Source organism: Symsagittifera roscoffensis, chromosome 1 (assembly GCF_963678635.1).
Source record: "Symsagittifera roscoffensis chromosome 1, txSymRosc1.1, whole genome shotgun sequence".
Lineage (NCBI taxonomy): Eukaryota > Metazoa > Xenacoelomorpha > Acoela > Convolutidae > Symsagittifera > Symsagittifera roscoffensis.
In genome coordinates, this window is record NC_087062.1 from 79,602,532 (window position 1) to 79,623,778 (window position 21,247).

A 21,247-nucleotide genomic window follows, 5' to 3' on the forward strand; every position below is an offset into this window, starting at 1 on the left:
TTTAGGTTTTTGTGCGCGATAATTTTCACCTATTTCAGTCATGTGGATTGAGGAAACATTTGTTGACGCTCATTGCTTTTTCTATTTAGGTGTTATGAATTTTGGTTTCTTCTGAAGCTCGTTTCGTGGAACTATTTACTTAAATTGTGCACAAAATTAATTGTCTCCAATAAAAAAGTGGGATTGGCGTTCGATTTTCAGTTTCAGAAGTGACTTTTCGGTTAATTTAAGCTTTTGACTGTTTGATATTTTTGATATTTTAATAGCCTTATCTCCTTGATGCAAACGGGCACTGGCATTAGGGTTGACAAATTCGACCTGAATTACAGATTACGATTCATTTCCTCATTCGCAAATTTGTCCAAATCTGATATTTTTAAAGTTTTCAGGATTTTGAACTAATTTTAATCAGCATGTTTCTAACTGCTATTGAGCGAACATTGAGTGGTTTTTGTTTGTTAATGAAAAATATAAAAATTTGTTCAAGAAATGTCGACAAGGAACCATGACAAGTCTTTTTGTGTAATTCATTCGAAATAGTCACAATTTTGCGTTTTGTTTTTCCTGGTGTTTGTGAAGTGCGGCTTTGCCTCTATGTCAACTTTGTCTATCCGAACTTCCATAGCATTATTATTTTTAACAAATTTAACTGCAATGTTTACGGCCCTTACCTAGTTTATGGCTGACTTGTTTAATTTGCTGCTTGTTGTCGCAAAGCGCTGCATACGAGTGTGCCATCTGGAAATGTTCCAGTGCCTCCTCTGGATTCGAAGTCAATTCACCCAGCCGAACGTAAAACAGCCGAAGTGCATTGCACGCATCGATGTAGAAGTTGAATTGGCCCGGCACATTCTTCCAATCTGATTGGTCCACGATTTCCATGTAGCGGTTCAGGTGATCGTATGCTTGGTCGTATTTCTCCAGTCGAAAGAAGTTCATTCCAACCAGTTTGTGAGCATCGGCCAAAATTCGGTTTTGATCCGAGTCGCCAACTTGAACAGCTACTTGGAAGCACCGTTTCATCAAATATTGATTAACGAAAGGCGCTGATTCAAACTTTTCGGCTAGGTTTTTCAACGTCGTGTATGAGTGACTTGAAGACTTGGATCGTTCGTACGTTTCTACAGCTTGCAGATTATCGCACAATAGTTTTAACTCTTGGTCCGGAAGCATGACAGCAGTGTTGACTCCTTGCGCTTTATTTTCCTCCTGAAATTGTCTTTCTAAGTTGTAAATCTCCATGTAAGACTTATTGAATCCATTGAGCAACATATCTGTGAAAAGAGTTTGCCTCGCGCTCATTCTGAATCGACTCGTTTCATCTTTTGTCAATAATTTTGGCTGACCCATTTTTGGTATTAAGTTCTTATGAAGTGAATCGAAGTAATCGTCGTGACTGTAGTCGTTTGAATGCTGAAAGTTCATTGGCTGATTTGGTTCGTCGGTCGACTCAGTTGACGATTCGTACGACGAGTCGTCATTTGTCGGCGATCGGCCATTGTCGCGGCGACTTTTTGGACTGTTCACCCGCAGAATCGATTTTTCATCATCCAATGGAGGCAGGTGTGTTTCGGTGCGCATTTTGATATACTCCACAATTGAAAGCGTAATATGAACGAATGAACTACCGTTGGGATTTGAAATGTTTCACGTGCAATTTTGTAACCACCGGTTTGAAGCTATACTGTTTTAGAGGAAAACAAAAATAAAGGAACAAATATTTCTGCTATTGATGCAGTAACACTAAAATCATCCGGACGGAATTTCACGGCATTTTTCATGAACCGATTTAAGCTAAATCAAAATGTGAACCTGCTGAATATTGCTCAGCTGAAAAATGAACCTCCTTATTCGGGACTTTTACCCTAGAAATGAATATGACGCCATATCCTACAACTGGAACTTAGTAGCGTTTACAGGGTCCCAGTAACCACTATTGTTTTTGGTCTGCTCTTCCCAATTCCTTATTTGGCTCTCGTTGCACATGGCCTTGGGTTTAAGCGATAGGTTGCCATTTTCTGTTCTCTTAACCCCGAGCTACTTTAACACTTCTTTTTTAGTGAACCAACCCGGAGGCCTAACCTGAAGGTTTATTTTTTTAGATTGACAAGAGCGCAAATAAGCAACACCTATTGAGCTATAACTTGCAAATTGCAGCGAATGGGCCATTTGAACCAGCAACCATATCACATGATTACTGGGCACCATAACTACCGGAGCCCCACAATCTACCCACTGAGAGTGGGGAGGAACTTTGAATTCGGGTGTGTATCAATAATTGTGGTGGCCAATCAATAATCATCGGAATGGGTCGAGTGATATATTATTTTCAAGACTTCTTAATCGCGATTCGGTCGGCTTTTAAAATTTAAAGAAACTTTTTCTCAGTGACGTTAAAATTGGTTTGGAATGAAATTTTTGTTTCACTCCAACTTGCAGCAAGTTACCCGGAAAGGTCTATTGATCTGTAAATGTGATAGTTTTCATATGGAAATTGGTTTTGAAGCTTATTTCAGAGCTTCCCTTGTGTGGTACTGCGGCCACAGTACCACACAGTAAAACTGTAAAAAGTGAATTAAAAAATGGATTTTTTTTTTTGGAATATAAAGTGGAACTATTTACAAAAGCTACAGTTCGCGCTACATGTTATTTATACTTTAGAACCGTAGACAATAACTATTCCACGTGTTTTGGCATTTGAACTACATTCTTCAGGATCAGAGACCGAGAGTTAACAGGTAAGCAGGCAGTTTATAATCCTCTGCACCATCTTCACGGCTGTCAGCTTCTTGAACTTAATTTGACAAAACCAGTTGAACCATTTTTCGAGTAAACTAGTGCTGAGCTGATTTAAATTATCAGACAAAGAAAAGGTATGAAAACTAAAAACTATTAATATTAACACCCAATTTACAATTTTTTCAACATTTACATACATTTTTTTTACTAATTAACAAATACAGATCAAAGTTTAACATAAGTCAACAAAATTAGTATTTGGTTTGATAACCATTAATTTTTTAGAACTGCATTTATACTACGAGGAATGCTCCGATATAACCGATGATTGTAGTCCGGAATTGCCAAAAATGTTTCAAAAACTTGACGAATAAGTTTTTTAACTGTTGTCGGGTGTTTTTCACGAATCCTCTTTCTTGTAATTCTATAAGTTATCAAAAATATTCAAATCTGGAGATTGTGGGGGCCAAGTTTCCAAAATTCGGAAACCGTTTTCCTGGAAAAACTTTCCCAAAGTTTGGAGTTATGGCAACTGGCATTGTCTTGCTGGAAATTTTCGTCCAGATAAACTATTTCCATCAAGTGGGTTTCAAGTAATTTGCAACTTTTGGCAGAAATCATGTTTCCGTCGATGGCTGAAATATCTTTCCCAGAAACTTTTATGCAGCCCCAAAACATCACCCTTTTTCCAACAATCTTTGCTGTTGGAGTGATATAATTGGGATGATTTAGTGGTCGTCTCACATAAATCTTGGCGCTGCAGTATAATGCAACGATGGTTTGGTCTAAAAAAAACATAATGTTCCTTTTCCAACTTACGACATTTCTCTAAAAATGCCACTAGTAGATTTAGAAACTTAGTTTTTTTAGAAATTCTATGTAACCTAAAATTTTGAAGTAAAAATTCCAAACCTTGGATTTTTCCACGAAGTGAAAATAAGCCCATAAAAATGTAGCATTGTGTTAGTTTAGTTTTTTTGACTGTTTAATTTTTTGCTGAATGTAGCAGGAATTTGTAAAAACCGTTAAACTTGAATAATGAGAGTTTTTAAAAATATATTAACGCCTTGTTGATTTTTATTTTCACACCTTTAGTCCGGATAATTTAAATCACTGTATAGCTGTACCAATACTACCTTCAGTCTTGGACTTGGTTAAACATCGTCAATTTATTAATTTAAAATGGAAGAAAAAATTTGTTTTATTTAAGAAATTTATCTCTAAAAGGCTGATAAAGGAATAGTTTAGAAACCGTGTTAGTTCTAAATTTATCAAAAACACCCAAAATTCACTTTTTTGAAAAAAGTTGTTTGTAATACGTTATTTTCTGTGCCAAACCAATTTGATTCAATTTATTTTTCCATAGGAAACCAACGATTCACAATCAGATTATACGGTATAATAGAGGTTTTGTAAGTCTTGTGAAATAGGACGAACTTTTTCTGAAAAAACATATCGGGCTCGGTACGCTACTTAGATGAACTTTGTCAACATTATTCATAAAATTGAGTTAATTGTCTACAGAATTCCAGGACATTTGAAGCTACTAGTTTTTTTAACATATCATGTTTTTTTTTATTTTGTCACCAGTGGAAAAATAGTGGTGCTAAAATAGTGCCCGTGCTCCACCCCATTGGATAAGTACGCATTTCAGGTTCTTCATCTCTCATTTAACGATTTTGCCTTCGATTAGAAAAATAGCATTTCTGCAAGTTAATGTAACACTTCTACCACGTGTGTTCAAGTTTTCTTTTACCATAGATCACATAACCAAAAGTTTTCGTATTACTTTCCAACAAAGAAAAAAGCTTGTCTTATTCTTCTTTTTAACGCTTTCCAAATAAATTCTGTACGGCGAACAATTTCATGACTGCTAGATTTGTTTTTTGAAATACAAATTGTTCGCGGTTTATAAATGTTCTGATTAATGAAACTGGTCTATCGTCGATTCGTTTTTTGGAGAGTCTGTGAATTTTGTTAAAAAACGTATAGGTCAGACGTTGGAAGAATCCGGATTACCATTTGTGTGATAAGCAATCAACGGTTACTTCTAAGTTTTAACTGTTTGCTGAAACTTTATGTTCATTTGCTGGACTCTAGACAGCTTTGATTTTCCTCAAAATCGATTTAAAAATGTAGATGTCTGGCGTCTAGTTTTGCACAATTGAAAATTTTGATTGCAATCAATTTTTTTAAATAAACAATCTCACTCTCTTTCAAAAATTCGTAAACATTGCTTTATTAAAAGACAAACGAGGGCGTAAATCATTTTTGAATTTTTTCTATCTCTATCTGCACTTGTTTTGAACCTGTTTGTTAATTCACCATTTTCATTACCTAACCATTTCTGGGATTCATTTTTTGTGGAACCCCATTTTTTCCGTGGATTTAATTTTGTGGAAAGGTCAAACTTTCCAAGTTTTTTGAATCAAATCAATCATTCTTGAGAGAGAAAATTTTTAGCGCTTTTTTAGATTGCGAATGAATGAATTTAGAAGCAAAACATAATTTCTGAGGGATGTCAGATCCTTGTCGTAAATTTAAAGCTCTGGTGCTTTTTCACTCGATACTTTAGCCACTGTGGAATAATGATCACTGATTGAGCATTTCAAGTTTTCAACGTCAAAATTATGCTTTTGTGATGAAAATTAAAGCTATGCGAGGTCTAGTATCGTAGCAAATTTTTTAGGCTCAATTTTTTTGAGTTAAGTCAATAATAATTGTCCAGCCAAATGAAGGTTTCATCCTATTCCTTGATCGTGTTGAGTAAATAGTTAAAACTATCAGAAAACTGACCAAGTTGTAGATCCCGCTGTCTGTATGTTACACCATAGTTTGCAATCTGTTAACTTGATTTTGAGTTCGAATTTCCAGCCAATCAGAATAGAGCATTTTACTTGGGGGGGGGGGGGGGGGGGGATGTTAACTTGAGATCCAATTAGTCTTTGAATGCATTATCCGTGTCCGTCCACCAAAACTTTCCCATTCCCTCATCTTTCCCTACTAATTAGCTGATGTTTTTGATAGTCTCAAAAATCGTACAAATCAATCTGGTGTACAAGTCACTGCAATATTTCGCAAAATGCAAAAAACTATAGGAGTTCGGCTAGTGCAGCAACAAAAACTGGTAGTTGCTCATGTTGGCTTTGCAATGATTGAGTATTTAGGAACATAAGTTTGTCCTCCTGTTTCTTTAATGAACTTTGATTTATTTTTCTGGAATACCAGCGTTGTAGATGAACTTTTGAACAAAACGCAAAAACTACAAACAAAACATTAGTTTCGCCTGCTGCATTCAAATACTCGATGTGTTCATTTTTGTTCCGACCATTGAAATGGGGAGGAACTTTGTGTTCGGGTGTGCTTTTGTTATTGTTATTTTTTTTTCAACTTTTTGTTTTCCACGCAAAATCAGCTACCACAAATAATCATCGAACAGGGTTGTGATATTAAAGACCTGCTAATTTTAAAGCGAAATCAGCTACAACAAATAGTCATCGGACAGGGTTGATTGATATTCAATTATAATAAAGCCCTTTCAGTCATGATTCAAGCGGCGTTAAAATATTTTGAAAAGTTTTCATAGTGTCAAGAAAAACCGGTTTGAAATTTTTGATTTCTGGTCCAATTTCGAGCTAATAAGGTAACGGTGTAGGCTTGCAATAGCTTATTTAAACTTAATTTAAGCAGTGAAGACTTAATTTTACTAAAGTAAAAATAGTTTTTGGAGTTTTTAGCGCAATTTTGGGAATTAAAAGTTTCCGCAAAAAATTCGTTTTTTTTTTAGTTTTTCAAGTCAATATTTTTCAAAAACTGTTTTGTTTTCAAATTGACTTATTTTACTATGACTCTCAAATATGCCTAAGTTCTATTATTTCGTTCAGATTTTTTATCACAACATGCAGAAAAAACGACTTCAAATTGAGAAAAAAAACATATTTGTATTTTTTTAAAAGACTGGTCGGAAAATTTTGTGCTACTTGCTCAGTAACCGGTTATCGTTGTTTTTTTTGTTCTTCGCATAATTTTTTGTAGATCTAAGAAAAAGTCCTTTAAAATACATAAATGCTTATTCATCGTTGCCGAATGAAATCAATTGACATACCAGACTTTATCACTGTTCGTACTTCCGGGTTTTCAAAGAATTTTTTCCTGTTCTCGCCTTGAAACTTGCGTGGTTTACTGATCATGCAGTAGCATGTTTTCCAACGCAATAAAAAGGCCTAAAGACTTGCTCCTTTTTGCTTCCTCATTTTTCCACTTTGAATGCTTTGCCAAGTTCTACCAAATCATCGATATCATTTTTGCCCAGCATGGCATGGAATACCAACACTGTTGGCCCTTTTAAACAAAAGCTGTTGCTTGCTGTTATACCTAAACGATTTAAAATTATTCCAATTTGGATTAAATTTCATTTCTCTATCATCATTTCTACAATCTAATTCAAAAAAATGAATAGCTTTCGGATTTCGAAATTGAGACTTTTTTTAAATTAAGATTTTGGTATAATTTTTAACGAGCTTAGATACTGGATGCGGCTCCTCCAGGATTTGGATCGCGTTCAGCTCTTGATAAATAATTGGTTCAGCAGGTGGTGTAATTTCTACACCCAATACTCGTCTGATAAATATAACGTAACAACCGAAGTAAAACTGTTGGACAAAAATGGCAATAGTCTCTTTGGACGTGTATGCTACTTAAAAATTACCCGCTATCACCTAGATATTTTACTTCTATTTGCAAATCTCGAATATATTTAAATCAATTTTGATAAAGTTGGTGATATCAATTTCAGAAATATTTTTGAGTTTTTTGTTGATTTTGGACGATTCAAGTTTAAATCCATCTTTATCTAAACTACGAAATTTAGAAAGCGTTAGTGTAATAGTAGGACTGGTTTTTTCTAACCTAAGTAGCAAATATTGGTTCCAATTTTGGTGACAATTTTATAGCTTTTTGATAGCATGTGCTTCGATAATCGAATATTAATAAGTTAACACAGTTGATGCATTTTTAATTCATCAAATCAACCGAAAAAAAAGCTATTTGTTTCCAACAACAACAATCATTAAACCTCGATTTCAAAAATTTTCTAACTCAATATATCTCAATATTTTTTTTAATGCTTAATGATTTCCAATTTACTACATGCAAAACTAGTGGGGATTCCTTCAGTTTGTTATATTCCAAATTATTATTTGCAAAATTGTGTATAATTGTATTTGGTGCAACTTTAGCTGCATGGCATTGGTAATTTATTAGCATATGTAGCTGCTTTATTTGTGACTTGTGTTTTTCAATTGTTAAGCGATCGTGGCCGAGAGGAAAAGGCGTGAGACTCCAATTCTCGAGGTCGCAGGTTCGTAGACAATACCTGGCAAAGTTTTCCTAATTCGAGGCTTATTTTCTGGAGTTGTTATTTCACTTTGTGAAGCTGTTTTTTCGTCGTTTTTTTTGCTAGTGTAAGCGAAGCGCAGCTTCACGCCTTTGTAAAATTGCCTTTTTTGAGTCGTCGCTTGTCTACTGCTCGTGTATAGCAACAACTTTCAAAATTACTGCAAGATGTTTAGCCTAACAAGTTATTATTCTTATTATTATTATTTTTGCTCATCTCTCTTATAATTTTAGCAGAAACTCATAACGGAGCTTGCTTAAACGCGTTCCCGAGAGAAAATCTTTGGATGTAATGTATGATTTAATTTTGTTCATCGCCACCAATAACGATTTGCAAGAAACGTACGTAAGATACCAAGTATGGTATTCATGTTAAAGTCTTGCGGTCATTATTTGGAAACCAAAAAAAATTGCAACAATGTTGAGAGAAATTGTTCGGAAAATCTGGTCAGACTAAATGAGACAAAATATGTTGAGGCCAATCTTTCGGTTACATGACAAAAGATCTCCTGAAGTAAGGTCACAGCTGATTAGATACCAGTTTAAAAATTACCTCATTTGAAAATTGTCCACGATACAAGATATCATTATATAATATAATGTTAAAAAGAATCAAGGAATTGAAAAGCCGGTTAATCAATAAAAGCAAATACAAGGCGTCGGTTAAAATCAAAGAAACGACAAAACTTTAGCTGCACACAGTTCGAAAATAAATGACCTTGCTAATCACTTGGCCTCCAAATTGAAACTCAAACTTCAAAACAGACTAGACCACAAATGAAATTGAAAAGGTTTCCGATTGATCAAAACGAACTTTGCCAAAATTGGCCAGATTTTCCTAACAAATCAAGCCGGTACAAAAATAAAAAGAAGTTTTTGCAAAATTCTAGAGCTTGAAATCATTTTCCTTGCGAACAAATTGCCGCTATGTTTGATGAAAAATATCGACCCTCATTTCGATCAAAGTTTTGCTAGACGTAAAACTCAAAAGGCCTATAGGCCCCTACCCCCAATGTGGCGCCCCGTAAAAACAACAAGTGCTCTGAGAGTGAACTGCTAGAGACAAATTTTTCGAATGCGAGTCGTGGTGTTGCGCTTAGGTGCTCTCCGGAAGCGTGCAAGGAGAAGCCAATGGAAAACATGATCTAACAAATTTAATTTAAAGACAAAATAGGCAGAAATTAATTCAAAATTTAGAAATTGAAGCAGCAAGGGAATGGATATAAGATTGTATGTTAGAGTCTTTTTATGAACTAATTGTTTGTTGAAGTTTTCCATTTAGATCATAGTAATTTCCCGGGTTAATTTGATGATACCGTTGGGTGACTTCAAGATGTTGGAATTTCGATGATAGGGTTCCAATTGAATTTTTTCAAATCACGTAAATATTTAAGGATGGCCGCCTTAAATCAAAACAATATAACATAGATGCCACCCATCAACTGTATTTGTGATTCGAACAAGCTACGTACATTATTTTGATAATGATTTCATAGAAAATTAGGAAACTGTTGTTCGACCAATCTTATCCACTTAAATGTACGCTTTTTGAAGTAAACCGTGAGCTCGTCTAGTTTCTTAAAATCATGTAGTGTCAAATTCAGTTTAGTTGCCGCACTGCATACTTCCTCATGTATAAGTCGAACGCGAGTTCCACGTTTTACTCCGGTACAAACCTGGCAGGAATGATTTTCAGCGCTTTAATCCAGTCTAGAATTCAGCTTCTGTTGTATATCTTGAGTGCGCTGAGATTTTCATGATATGCAAATGTGCGCTGAGGTCTGGCTGTTTACCATGTTTAATTATTTCCTGACTGCCTCCTTCGTTTTTTGAACCAAATGTCAAGCTTCTGAGTGTTCTGCGTTGAGTTCGTGACTATTGTGTTTGAGAGTATAATGGCCCCACTTGTGATTAAAATTTTTGAGCACCTATTTTCATCTCCTCTTGCTCCACCGCCAGTGTGTTGTTGTCTTCCTATCGCGCTTCTCTTGAGTTTCATGGCCGTCAGGAATTAGTGTTTGGCTGTTTTGTGAGGTTTCCCGATTAACAGAGTTCTTTTTTGACTAGTCAAGAAAATCAGAAGTCAGACAAGTAATGCAAAGTGTATGCATTTTTAATTGAGTTGATCTAACTCAATACTATATTAACACTAAAATAAATACTCGCATTAGGTTTGGATATTTTAGGTTTACGTTTTTCATTAATAACGCAAAATTAAGTCAGGTATCATCAATCTAGAATTACTTATGGTTGCTTTTTGGTCTTGCTTTTGTTCATAATTCATTAGAACGTTTTTATTGGCATGGGATCTTAGGTTATGGGCAATTTAAGTATACTAAACTATTTGGTATCGAAAAGAAAATGAAGGATTTTTTTTGTCATGGGAGCGTCCGGTATGGTACGTTGACGCCAATCTTTCACGTAGTTGTGCTCAAGTTAGAACGTTGATTTGTCATTGTTAATGCTCAATCTTGCAGTTTTTCACTTAATTTAGTTTTTTTTTCATCAAAAAATAAAATGAAAGTTTTTCAAAAAAAAAAATTTAACAAGGTTTTTCTAATCTGTAGTTTTTTTGTTTACAGTGGAGTTTTTTCGCAAACCATTCTAGTCTAATCATTTTGCACTACTCGGAAATCAATTTTTTTTTTGGTTTTGTTCATAACATCAGTTCAGATTATCTTATGCAGATTACCAACTCTCTTGTCGTACCAAAATATGGCCGATATTTTAAAAGAAATGAAATGATTGTCTAATCTTTTATAATTTTTGTTTTGAGTTTTATTCAAAATTTTAGTATTAGTTTTCAGTTTTTATTTTTTTACACGTAACCCCTCTCTATTTGAATATTTAAAATTTCAATTTTGTTTTTCGTTCCGTCGGAAAAACTACTTGAACTTTCCCCTAAGAGAGTGCGAAGGAAAGTAAAAACTGGTAATTATGTAGCGTTTTAGAGTATGAATGAACGATTTGAGTCACATTCGTTTAGATCCTGTCGTTTTCTCAGAACCCAGCGCTAGAGTGCAGCTTCACCTGTGTCCTTTTTAAGAAGATTTTTGAAACAGATTTTTTTCACACATTTGAGTTTGCGAACGTAGTACTATAGAACAATTACACTTTTCCAACCTCACTTTTGTGCAGTTTGTGTGCACTTTTGTGCAGTTTGTGTTCTCGAAAAAAAATTGAGCGATATTTTCGAATTATTTGAGCGCGTCAAAAAGTCCAAGTTCCAACTAGACGCGTTCCAGCAACCATTTCGAATTGAATTGAAGTAAGTTAATAGGTCTTCTATTTACCTCTGATAAGCAAAATATAGTTTTTAGTATTTCAAACTCTTCGAAGTTTATTTTTTTTTTCAAATCACACTTCTCATCTTTCTTGCGTTTTTTTTCTAAAACACATTTTTCTAAAGTGCACCTTCCTTCCATTTTTTATAGAGATCATAGAATCTAGGTTTAAAAGATCGAAATGGCGCATAGATAGCTTTGAGTTATTGAGTTTTAAAAACTTGAAAAATTTTTCTTCAGTTTTCGAACTATGCGTATGCGAACTAAATTGAACTCTCTAATTGAGAAAAAATTGACTGTGAAGTGGACGCCCCCTTCCCATCTCAGAAATTCGACCTATTCGCTAACCAAAGAGTCTCGCATTTGGTATTATTTTTTGTTATCGCTTTTTGGCCGAACAACCCTAAATTTTTTCTAAATGCGCCTTTCTTAAAGGTGTTCTTCCATGTAAAAAAAATTTGAACCGGAACGCGCGTCGAAAAACGCAATTTTGTGATCAAAAGTTTACAAAAATTGCCATAAATTGTGGTTGTGACTGGTTTTTTACGCTTGCGATAAGCAAGCGTAATCAAATTGGAAGCTAACTTTTTTTCCGGAGTAACAGCTAGTTTAACAAAATCAGTTGAATCACTTCTTTTCACTTCTCTTTTTATCTTCTCTTCACTTCTCTTTTTATCTTCTCTTCACTTCTCTTCTTATTTTCCCTTTAAAATGTTGACGGTTGCTGCCCCCTAGCCTGGAAGTAAAGCAGTTGCCCTTCTCCCTAACGTCTGGGGTTCGAGTCGTGGTGGGATCTTGTTTTTTTTTTCAGTATCAAGGAAATTCAAAAACAAAGTTTCCTAGAAAAATGAATTGTTGGTTATTTGCTTGTTCGCTCAGGTTTTGTCGGCTAAATTGCCAAACGGATTTTGCTTGTGTTCTAGACAATTTTCCTTTTAGGTGCAAGTGCAAATGTTGTTCATTCTAATTTCAAGGGGTACTTGAAAGATTTTCAAAAGAATTTTCATGAATTTTTTTTTCGGTTCAAGAGATTTCAGCTTTTAGATTGTCGGCTTAGCTGTCACATCATTGATTTTTCCGTGCCCAAATTTCATTGTAGTTGTAAGTGCAATTGTTGTTCATTGTTGTTTAAGGTGGGACTTAAAAGTTTTTATAAAATCATTTTTTTCGGCTCAACTTGTGTCTGCTCAAACATCGTCGGCTTTGTTTCTTTGCTCAATTTTTGTTTCGTTGTTGCTGTTTTAAATCCAAGTGTCTGGCATGCTTGCCTGGACTGAACTGCTATCGAGACTTGTGAAAGTTCATATAACCTAATTTTTTCATAATTTTTATTTTTCGGCTTTAATGTTTTTATTTTATGTTAGCGTTGCAGAAAAATTTGTCAGAATAAGGTATTGATAGTTTTCTGCGATGGTCAATTTCAGTTTGGTTCACTCAAAAAAGTTTGACAGCAATTTCGATAGATATTTCTGCCTCTAAAATTAAAAATCCTGGGTTGATTTGATTTTTCAAGCAAACATTATTTGGTTTTTTGACACGGTTCCCGCAAAGTGTGTTAGTTTTCTCAAACATGAGTCAGTGAGTGAAATTTGCGTTTTTTTCTTCTTTCCATTTGCGTGAGTTCAATACTCTTTTTTCCAGCTGCCTGTTGGCTCTGCTTAAGGTTTTGTTAACTAAAGTTTTGTTAACTAACTTTGATTATCAATATTCTAACGAGTTGTGTGCTAGATAGACAATCAAATTATTTATCAAAATATCTCATACAAACTAAGCTAAATAGTATCAGTGAAATAATGAGAGCCTCCTAAAAACGATAACTGATATCTCAGTATTTGTTAATGAGATTTTGGGCAATTTTCTATGCCTTGAGATTAACTTATTAGGAAACCCAAGGTTTAATTGCTTCGAAAATTATTTAGAGATCAATTTGGCTTGTGCAGCAGTGTGGTCTGTTCACGTGACAGAAGGACGGAATGCACGAAAATTTTCAGCCAATCAGATTGTTCAAACTGTCTAAAATTGACAGATTTTTCATCCTTTGTATTTTGAGATTTTCGAATATTGAATTCTGATTGGCTTGCAGTTTACTGCGCCTTAGTTCTTCTTGGATTTGGTTCCTTCTGTATGAGTGATACTCCTAAACGACAGACTGCATCCTTATTTTCAACGTTAAAAAATTCTTAAATCAAAAACATTATTTGAACTGAAACAGCTAAATTGTTGATCTGAGTGTAGATATGTTGATTTTTAACACTTTGAAGGCTTATGTAAAGAACAATTTTTAAGAGTAATGAACGTATTCATTACTCGTATATTGGTCTTAATATAGGTCTTTCAGCAAAAAGTCTTAAGAGTTGTTCAGGCTCATTTTTGATTTTTCGCAGTTTGATTTTTTTTTTCAGCTCAGTGCATTTCTGTCGTTAAAAGGAAGGCGAGCTCCACTATCATTTTTAATAGAGAGCTCCACTATCGTTATGCATTTTTAATTGAGTTGATCTAACTCAATACTATATTAACACTAAAATAAATACTCGCATTAGGTTTGGATTTTTTAGGTTTACGTTTTTCATTAATAACGCAAAATTAAGTCAGGTATCATCAATCTAGAATTACTTATGGTTGCTTTTTGGTCTTGCTTTTGTTCATAATTCATTAGAACGTTTTTATTGGCATGGGATCTTAGGTTATGGGCAATTTAAGTATACTAAACTATTTGGTATCGAAAAGAAAATGAAGGATTTTTTTTTTCATGGGAGCGTCCGGTATGGTACGTTGACGCCAATCTTTCACGTAGTTGTGCTCAAGTTAGAACGTTGATTTGTCATTGTTAATGCTCAATCTTGCAGTTTTTCACTTAATTTAGTTTTTTTTTCATCAAAAAATAAAATGAAAGTTTTTCAAAAAAAAAAAATTTAACAAGGTTTTTCTAATCTGTAGTTTTTTTGTTTACAGTGGAGTTTTTTCGCAAACCATTCTAGTCTAATCATTTTGCACTACTCGGAAATCAATTTTTTTTTTGGTTTTGTTCATAACATCAGTTCAGATTATCTTATGCAGATTACCAACTCTCTTGTCGTACCAAAATATGGCCGATATTTTAAAAGAAATGAAATGATTGTCTAATCTTTTATAATTTTTGTTTTGAGTTTTATTCAAAATTTTAGTATTAGTTTTCAGTTTTTATTTTTTTACACGTAACCCCTCTCTATTTGAATATTTAAAATTTCAATTTTGTTTTTCGTTCCGTCGGAAAAACTACTTGAACTTTCCCCTAAGAGAGTGCGAAGGAAAGTAAAAACTGGTAATTATGTAGCGTTTTAGAGTATGAATGAACGATTTGAGTCACATTCGTTTAGATCCTGTCGTTTTCTCAGAACCCAGCGCTAGAGTGCAGCTTCACCTGTGTCCTTTTTAAGAAGATTTTTGAAACAGATTTTTTTTACACATTTGAGTTTGCGAACGTAGTACTATAGAACAATTACACTTTTCCAACCTCACTTTTGTGCAGTTTGTGTGCACTTTTGTGCAGTTTGTGTTCTCGAAAAAAAATTGAGCGATATTTTCGAATTATTTGAGCGCGTCAAAAAGTCCAAGTTCCAACTAGACGCGTTCCAGCAACCATTTCGAATTGAATTGAAGTAAGTTAATAGGTCTTCTATTTACCTCTGATAAGCAAAATATAGTTTTTAGTATTTCAAACTCTTCGAAGTTTATTTTTTTTTTCAAATCACACTTCTCATCTTTCTTGCGTTTTTTTTTCTAAAACACATTTTTCTAAAGTGCACCTTCCTTCCATTTTTTATAGAGATCATAGAATCTAGGTTTAAAAGATCGAAATGGCGCATAGATAGCTTTGAGTTATTGAGTTTTAAAAACTTGAAAAATTTTTCTTCAGTTTTCGAACTATGCGTATGCGAACTAAATTGAACTCTCTAATTGAGAAAAAATTGACTGTGAAGTGGACGCCCTCTTCCCATCTCAGAAATTCGACCTATTCGCTAACCAAAGAGTCTCGCATTTGGTATTATTTTTTGTTATCGCTTTTTGGCCGAACAACCCTAAATTTTTTCTAAATGCGCCTTTCTTAAAGGTGTTCTTCCATGTAAAAAAAATTTGAACCGGAACGCGCGTCGAAAAACGCAATTTTGTGATCAAAAGTTTACAAAAATTGCCATAAATTGTGGTTGTGACTGGTTTTTTACGCTTGCGATAAGCAAGCGTAATCAAATTGGAAGCTAACTTTTTTTCCGGAGTAACAGCTAGTTTAACAAAATCAGTTGAATCACTTCTTTTCACTTCTCTTTTTATCTTCTCTTCACTTCTCTTTTTATCTTCTCTTCACTTCTCTTCTTATTTTCCCTTTAAAATGTTGACGGTTGCTGCCCCCTAGCCTGGAAGTAAAGCAGTTGCCCTTCTCCCTAACGTCTGGGGTTCGAGTCGTGGTCGGATCTTGTTTTTTTTTCAGTATCAAGGAAATTCAAAAACAAAGTTTCCTAGAAAAATGAATTGTTGGTTATTTGCTTGTTCGCTCAGGTTTTGTCGGCTAAATTGCCAAACGGATTTAGCTTGTGTTCTAGACAATTTTCCTTTTAGGTGCAAGTGCAAATGTTGTTCATTCTAATTTCAAGGGGTACTTGAAAGATTTTCAAAAGAATTTTCATGAATTTTTTTTTCGGTTCAAGAGATTTCAGCTTTTAGATTGTCGGCTTAGCTGTCACATCATTGATTTTTCCGTGCCCAAATTTCATTGTAGTTGTAAGTGCAATTGTTGTTCATTGTTGTTTAAGGTGGGACTTAAAAGTTTTTATAAAATCATTTTTTTCGGCTCAACTTGTGTCTGCTCAAACATCGTCGGCTTTGTTTCTTTGCTCAATTTTTGTTTCGTTGTTGCTGTTTTAAATCCAAGTGTCTGGCATGCTTGCCTGGACTGAACTGCTATCGAGACTTGTGAAAGTTCATATAACCTAATTTTTTCATAATTTTTATTTTTCGGCTTTAATGTTTTTATTTTATGTTAGCGTTGCAGAAAAATTTGTCAGAATAAGGTATTGATAGTTTTCTGCGATGGTCAATTTCAGTTTGGTTCACTCAAAAAAGTTTGACAGCAATTTCGATAGATATTTCTGCCTCTAAAATTAAAAATCCTGGGTTGATTTGATTTTTCAAGCAAACATTATTTGGTTTTTTGACACGGTTCCCGCAAAGTGTGTTAGTTTTCTCAAACATGAGTCAGTGAGTGAAATTTGCGTTTTTTTCTTCTTTCCATTTGCGTGAGTTCAATACTCTTTTTTCCAGCTGCCTGTTGGCTCTGCTTAAGGTTTTGTTAACTAAAGTTTTGTTAACTAACTTTGATTATCAATATTCTAACGAGTTGTGTGCTAGATAGACAATCAAATTATTTATCAAAATATCTCATACAAACTAAGCTAAATAGTATCAGTGAAATAATGAGAGCCTCCTAAAAACGATAACTGATATCTCAGTATTTGTTAATGAGATTTTGGGCAATTTTCTATGCCTTGAGATTAACTTATTAGGAAACCCAAGGTTTAATTGCTTCGAAAATTATTTAGAGATCAATTTGGCTTGTGCAGCAGTGTGGTCTGTTCACGTGACAGAAGGACGGAATGCACGAAAATTTTCAGCCAATCAGATTGTTCAAACTGTCTAAAATTGACAGATTTTTCATCCTTTGTATTTTGAGATTTTCGAATATTGAATTCTGATTGGCTTGCAGTTTACTGCGCCTTAGTTCTTCTTGGATTTGGTTCCTTCTGTATGAGTGATACTCCTAAACGACAGACTGCATCCTTATTTTCAACGTTAAAAAATTCTTAAATCAAAAACATTATTTGAACTGAAACAGCTAAATTGTTGATCTGAGTGTAGATATGTTGATTTTTAACACTTTGAAGGCTTATGTAAAGAACAATTTTTAAGAGTAATGAACGTATTCATTACTCGTATATAGGTCTTAATATAGGTCTTTCAGCAAAAAGTCTTAAGAGTTGTTCAGGCTCATTTTTGATTTTTCGCAGTTTGATTTTTTTTTCAGCTCAGTGCATTTCTGTCGTTAAAAGGAAGGCGAGCTCCACTATCGAACAGCAAAAATGTGAAGGTCACAAAAAACCTGATCGACCTCAAATTTCGAAAATGGAAATTGAATATCAGGTTTGCCAGCGAAATTAAGGTTTTACCTATTGATCCAGTTTTCTCAAATTTGGTTAATTTTATCACAAAAGTGTCTATCATAAATTGGTCTACAAATTCACAGAGCTTCAATGCCATTGATTTTTTTCTTCGAAATTCAAAAGTTGAAAATTTTTGAAAAAAATTAAGTCGGTTTTTTTTTCAGTTTCCTTGCATTGAATATACTTTTCCAACTTTCTTTTGGCTATGTTTAGAAAGTTGTGGATCGGTCTATTCTTTTAATTTCTTTGTAATTCTTCACTTTGATCGAGAAATATCCTTTCACATGTTTGATCTATTTCTTTTTTTCACTGGACTCAAAGGATCAACAGGCCACTACCGTCAATCTGGAGTCCTGTTAATAAGAGCAATTGCTCTGGGATTGAATTTCTAGAAACAGGTTTTTTGAATGCAAGTCGAAGTGTTGTGTTTAGGCGTTCTGCGCGGATGCAAGGTGACGCCTACCAGAAATTCAATCTTACAAAGTTAATTTAAATACAAAATTGGCATAAACTAAAACAGCATTTAGAAATTAAAGGAGCAAGGAAATAGATATACGATAATATGATTTAGTCTTTGTATAAACGATCTGTCTGTTGAACTTTTTCCTTTAGGTCGCGGTATTTTTACCGGGGTAAGTTGATAGTACCCCTGAATGCCTTAAAAATGTGAGTTTTTTATGACAAGAATTCAATTTAATGTTCTCAAGAAACGTATATATTAAAGAATGGTCGCCTTGATTCAAAGCGGTAACACCTAGATACCACTTATTCACTCCATTTCTGGTCCGGGCAAGGCCACATGCAGCATTTTGACAAATATTCAATAAAGAATTTGGAAAGTGTTTTTCCACTAATCATATCACCTCTAATGTACTCTTTGTGAAATAAGCCGGGCAGTTTTTTGAAATCTCGTCTAGTTTTTTGAAACGAATGTTTGTAAAATCCAGTTTGGTGGCCACACTGCATACTTCCTCAATTATAAATCCAACGCAAATTCAACGTTTCACTCCGCTGTAAACCTAAGCCAGGAATAAACTTCAGTTTGTTACAAGTCAATTTGTAAATGAGACGCAAAAGCATTCAACCCCGCAGTTTCAAAACCGATCAAAAGTCGTCCAAGGTTTTGTCACCGATAAGTGCTCTGAGTGCGGTTTTAGTTCTGTTGTAAATTCATAAGGGTTTATTGCTGAGCAAGGCGTAGACGCAACGTTGATGAAAACCGCTAATCTGGATGTGTATAGTACAGCTGGTGAAATAAACCGAACAAAGTTTTGAAAATGTCGTCCAGAATCGAGGTTCTGTTGTATAATTGAAGTGCGTTATGGTTCTCAATATTGCCAAAAATCATTTTGTTTGCCAATTTGCTTGCCAAAAATTAAAACAAAACATAACTTTTGTTTACTTCTAGTTAGACTTCGCGTTCTGGTTGACCGGGATGGCAAGGACCGTTGAGTTGCTTAGTCGTTCTGCACCGTTTGTAAGCTAGCTACGACGGTCTGGCTGTTTACCATGTTTAATTGCTTTTTGATTATCTCCTCCTTTTTCTGAACTAATTTTCGAGCATCTGATGATTCCGCTCTGAGTTTGTGACTATGCTCGTTGCTGTTTGAGCATCTGATCGTTCTGCGTTGAGTTGGTGACTATGCTCGTTGCAGTGTGTTTTCGTCTTTGTATCGCGCTCTTTTGAATTTCTTTGCCAAGAATACTCGTTGACCTTTTGTGAGATTCCCAAAGTAGGAGATTTCCTTTTTGACTATTCAATGAATAAAAAAAAGAGACACTGAAGGCACAATTGGTACTTTTTCAATTGAGCTGTTCTAATTCAAAACCTTAATGACACTAAATTAAGCATATGCTGGCAGTATGTTAATCCAAAAATTAAGTCCAGTTTGAAACTAACTGGTTGTCTTAGATTTGCGTTGTTCATTAAAAGCGCAAACCTAATTGAGGTATTTTTTCTCTAGATTTGTTTATGGTTACAGTTTGATCTCTACTTATGATTACACTCTCATTATGTCTTTTGATCGTAAATCAAAGTATCTTTTTAATTGGCTAGATATTTTATGGTATCGGCAAATTTAGCGCTTGGGGTTTTTTGGTACTGTTTTTTGTCATGGGGGCTTTTATCATATTGTTATGGTGTCTTTTGTCCTGACATCGATCTTTTATTTAATTATGCTCCAATTTGACTGTTGATATGTCGTTTTTTAATTCTCGTTTTTGCAGTTTTTCACCTAATTCAGTGTCCTGGTCTGAAAAAGATAACAATGAAAAAGAATTTTTTTGAACAAGAAATCAATGGAAAATTTTTTCTTTCCTGTAGATTATTTTTATATTAGATATTTTTTCCCTAAATAATTTTGGTATTTTCATTTCGTGCTACTGGCAAAACCTTTCCTGCTACTTGAAAATCAACTGACTTTCTCTATTTTTTATCAGCTCGTTTTTCTGGTTTCATGCATGACTTAAGAACAGATTATCGCCTGCAGATTATCAAACCGTTGTTCGCGCCAAAAGATGGCGGGTTATTGAGAAGAAATGGAAAGATCGGCGAATCTGACAAGTTTTGTTTTCCACTTTGTTTGAAATTTTTTTAAATAGTTTTTGTGATTATTTTTTAGACATAATCACCCTCTCGATTCAAAAATGCTAAACTTTTTACGCTTGCGATTAGCAAGCGTTATCAAATGGGAATGTAGACTTCTTTTCGGGCTAACGACTAGCTTAACAAAACCAGTGATTCATATGATGCTGCTATGAGATGCTCAATTTCATGCTGAATTTCAAAGTTATTCAATCTCACGGAAGCGCTCATTTTGATGAAAATTCAAAATAAACTACTGGGTGGAGCAAGTTGCTACAGGGTAGTTTGAGGGGTAAGTTGAAATTTTTTAATATTTTGAAAAAAAAAAATTTTTTGGCTCAACTGGTGTCTTCAAAGATTTAAGGCCTTGTTTCCGCTTCATAAGTTTTGTTCAGTTGCTAATTTGAATTTCAAATGTCATCCTTGGGATGTTTACCCAGAATTATTGTTTGACAAAGACAGGTAATGTGAATTTGGAATGTCCTGCTTGGCTAGAATTCCTGTTTGATAAAGACAGGTGTTATAAAGACAGGCATTGGGTTTTCCTATTTCCTTTTTTTGAGACGTTTTTTGAAAAAAAAATTAAGTTTTTTAAACCGATTTTCAAAAAAGAGTTTCAATAGAAAAACCGCTACATTTTTGTATTACCCCTTTTTACCTTACCTTTTTGTCTACTGCCTTCGAAATAGTCTGTCGGGAAAAATTGCAGCAATATTTTTGATTTCTTTTTCGTTTTCTCAAAAACTGACCTAAAAATCTGAGATTTTGATTTCAATAAAAAGTAATGATTATAAAACTCCTCTCCATAAGCGGCTCTGCGCAAAGTTTTGTTACAAATAAAATTCTGGCCCTCGAAATTGTCAAACTTGAAACACTTTTTGGATCTTTTTTCAATTTTCTCAAAAGCTAAGTATCCCAAACTTCAGGTTGTGGATTAAATGTGGATAACGTGTAGGAGAAGCTCCCCTATATTAGCGGTCACTGTCAATTTTCTTGAATTTAAAGTTATTGTCTTTGGAATTGTCAGTTTTTTTAGCGTTCTCTCTCAAACTCTT

At 34.3% G+C, this 21,247-nt stretch overlaps 2 protein-coding genes across 2 annotated transcripts in view; one reads left to right on the top strand and one right to left on the bottom strand.

Annotated features, from left to right (window-relative positions):
* LOC134850463 (3-phosphoinositide-dependent protein kinase 1-like) overlaps positions 1-21,247 on the top strand; it is a 203,192-nt gene that overhangs the window by 37,758 nt on the left and 144,187 nt on the right. The window lies entirely within an intron of this gene.
* LOC134857078 (tetratricopeptide repeat protein 29-like) lies at positions 672-1,672 on the bottom strand (the record flags this gene model as incomplete). Its single annotated transcript, XM_063873426.1, is given in 1 exon segment — positions 672-1,672. A coding segment is annotated over 1 exon segment (910 nt), but the record flags the coding sequence as incomplete, so codon positions are not given.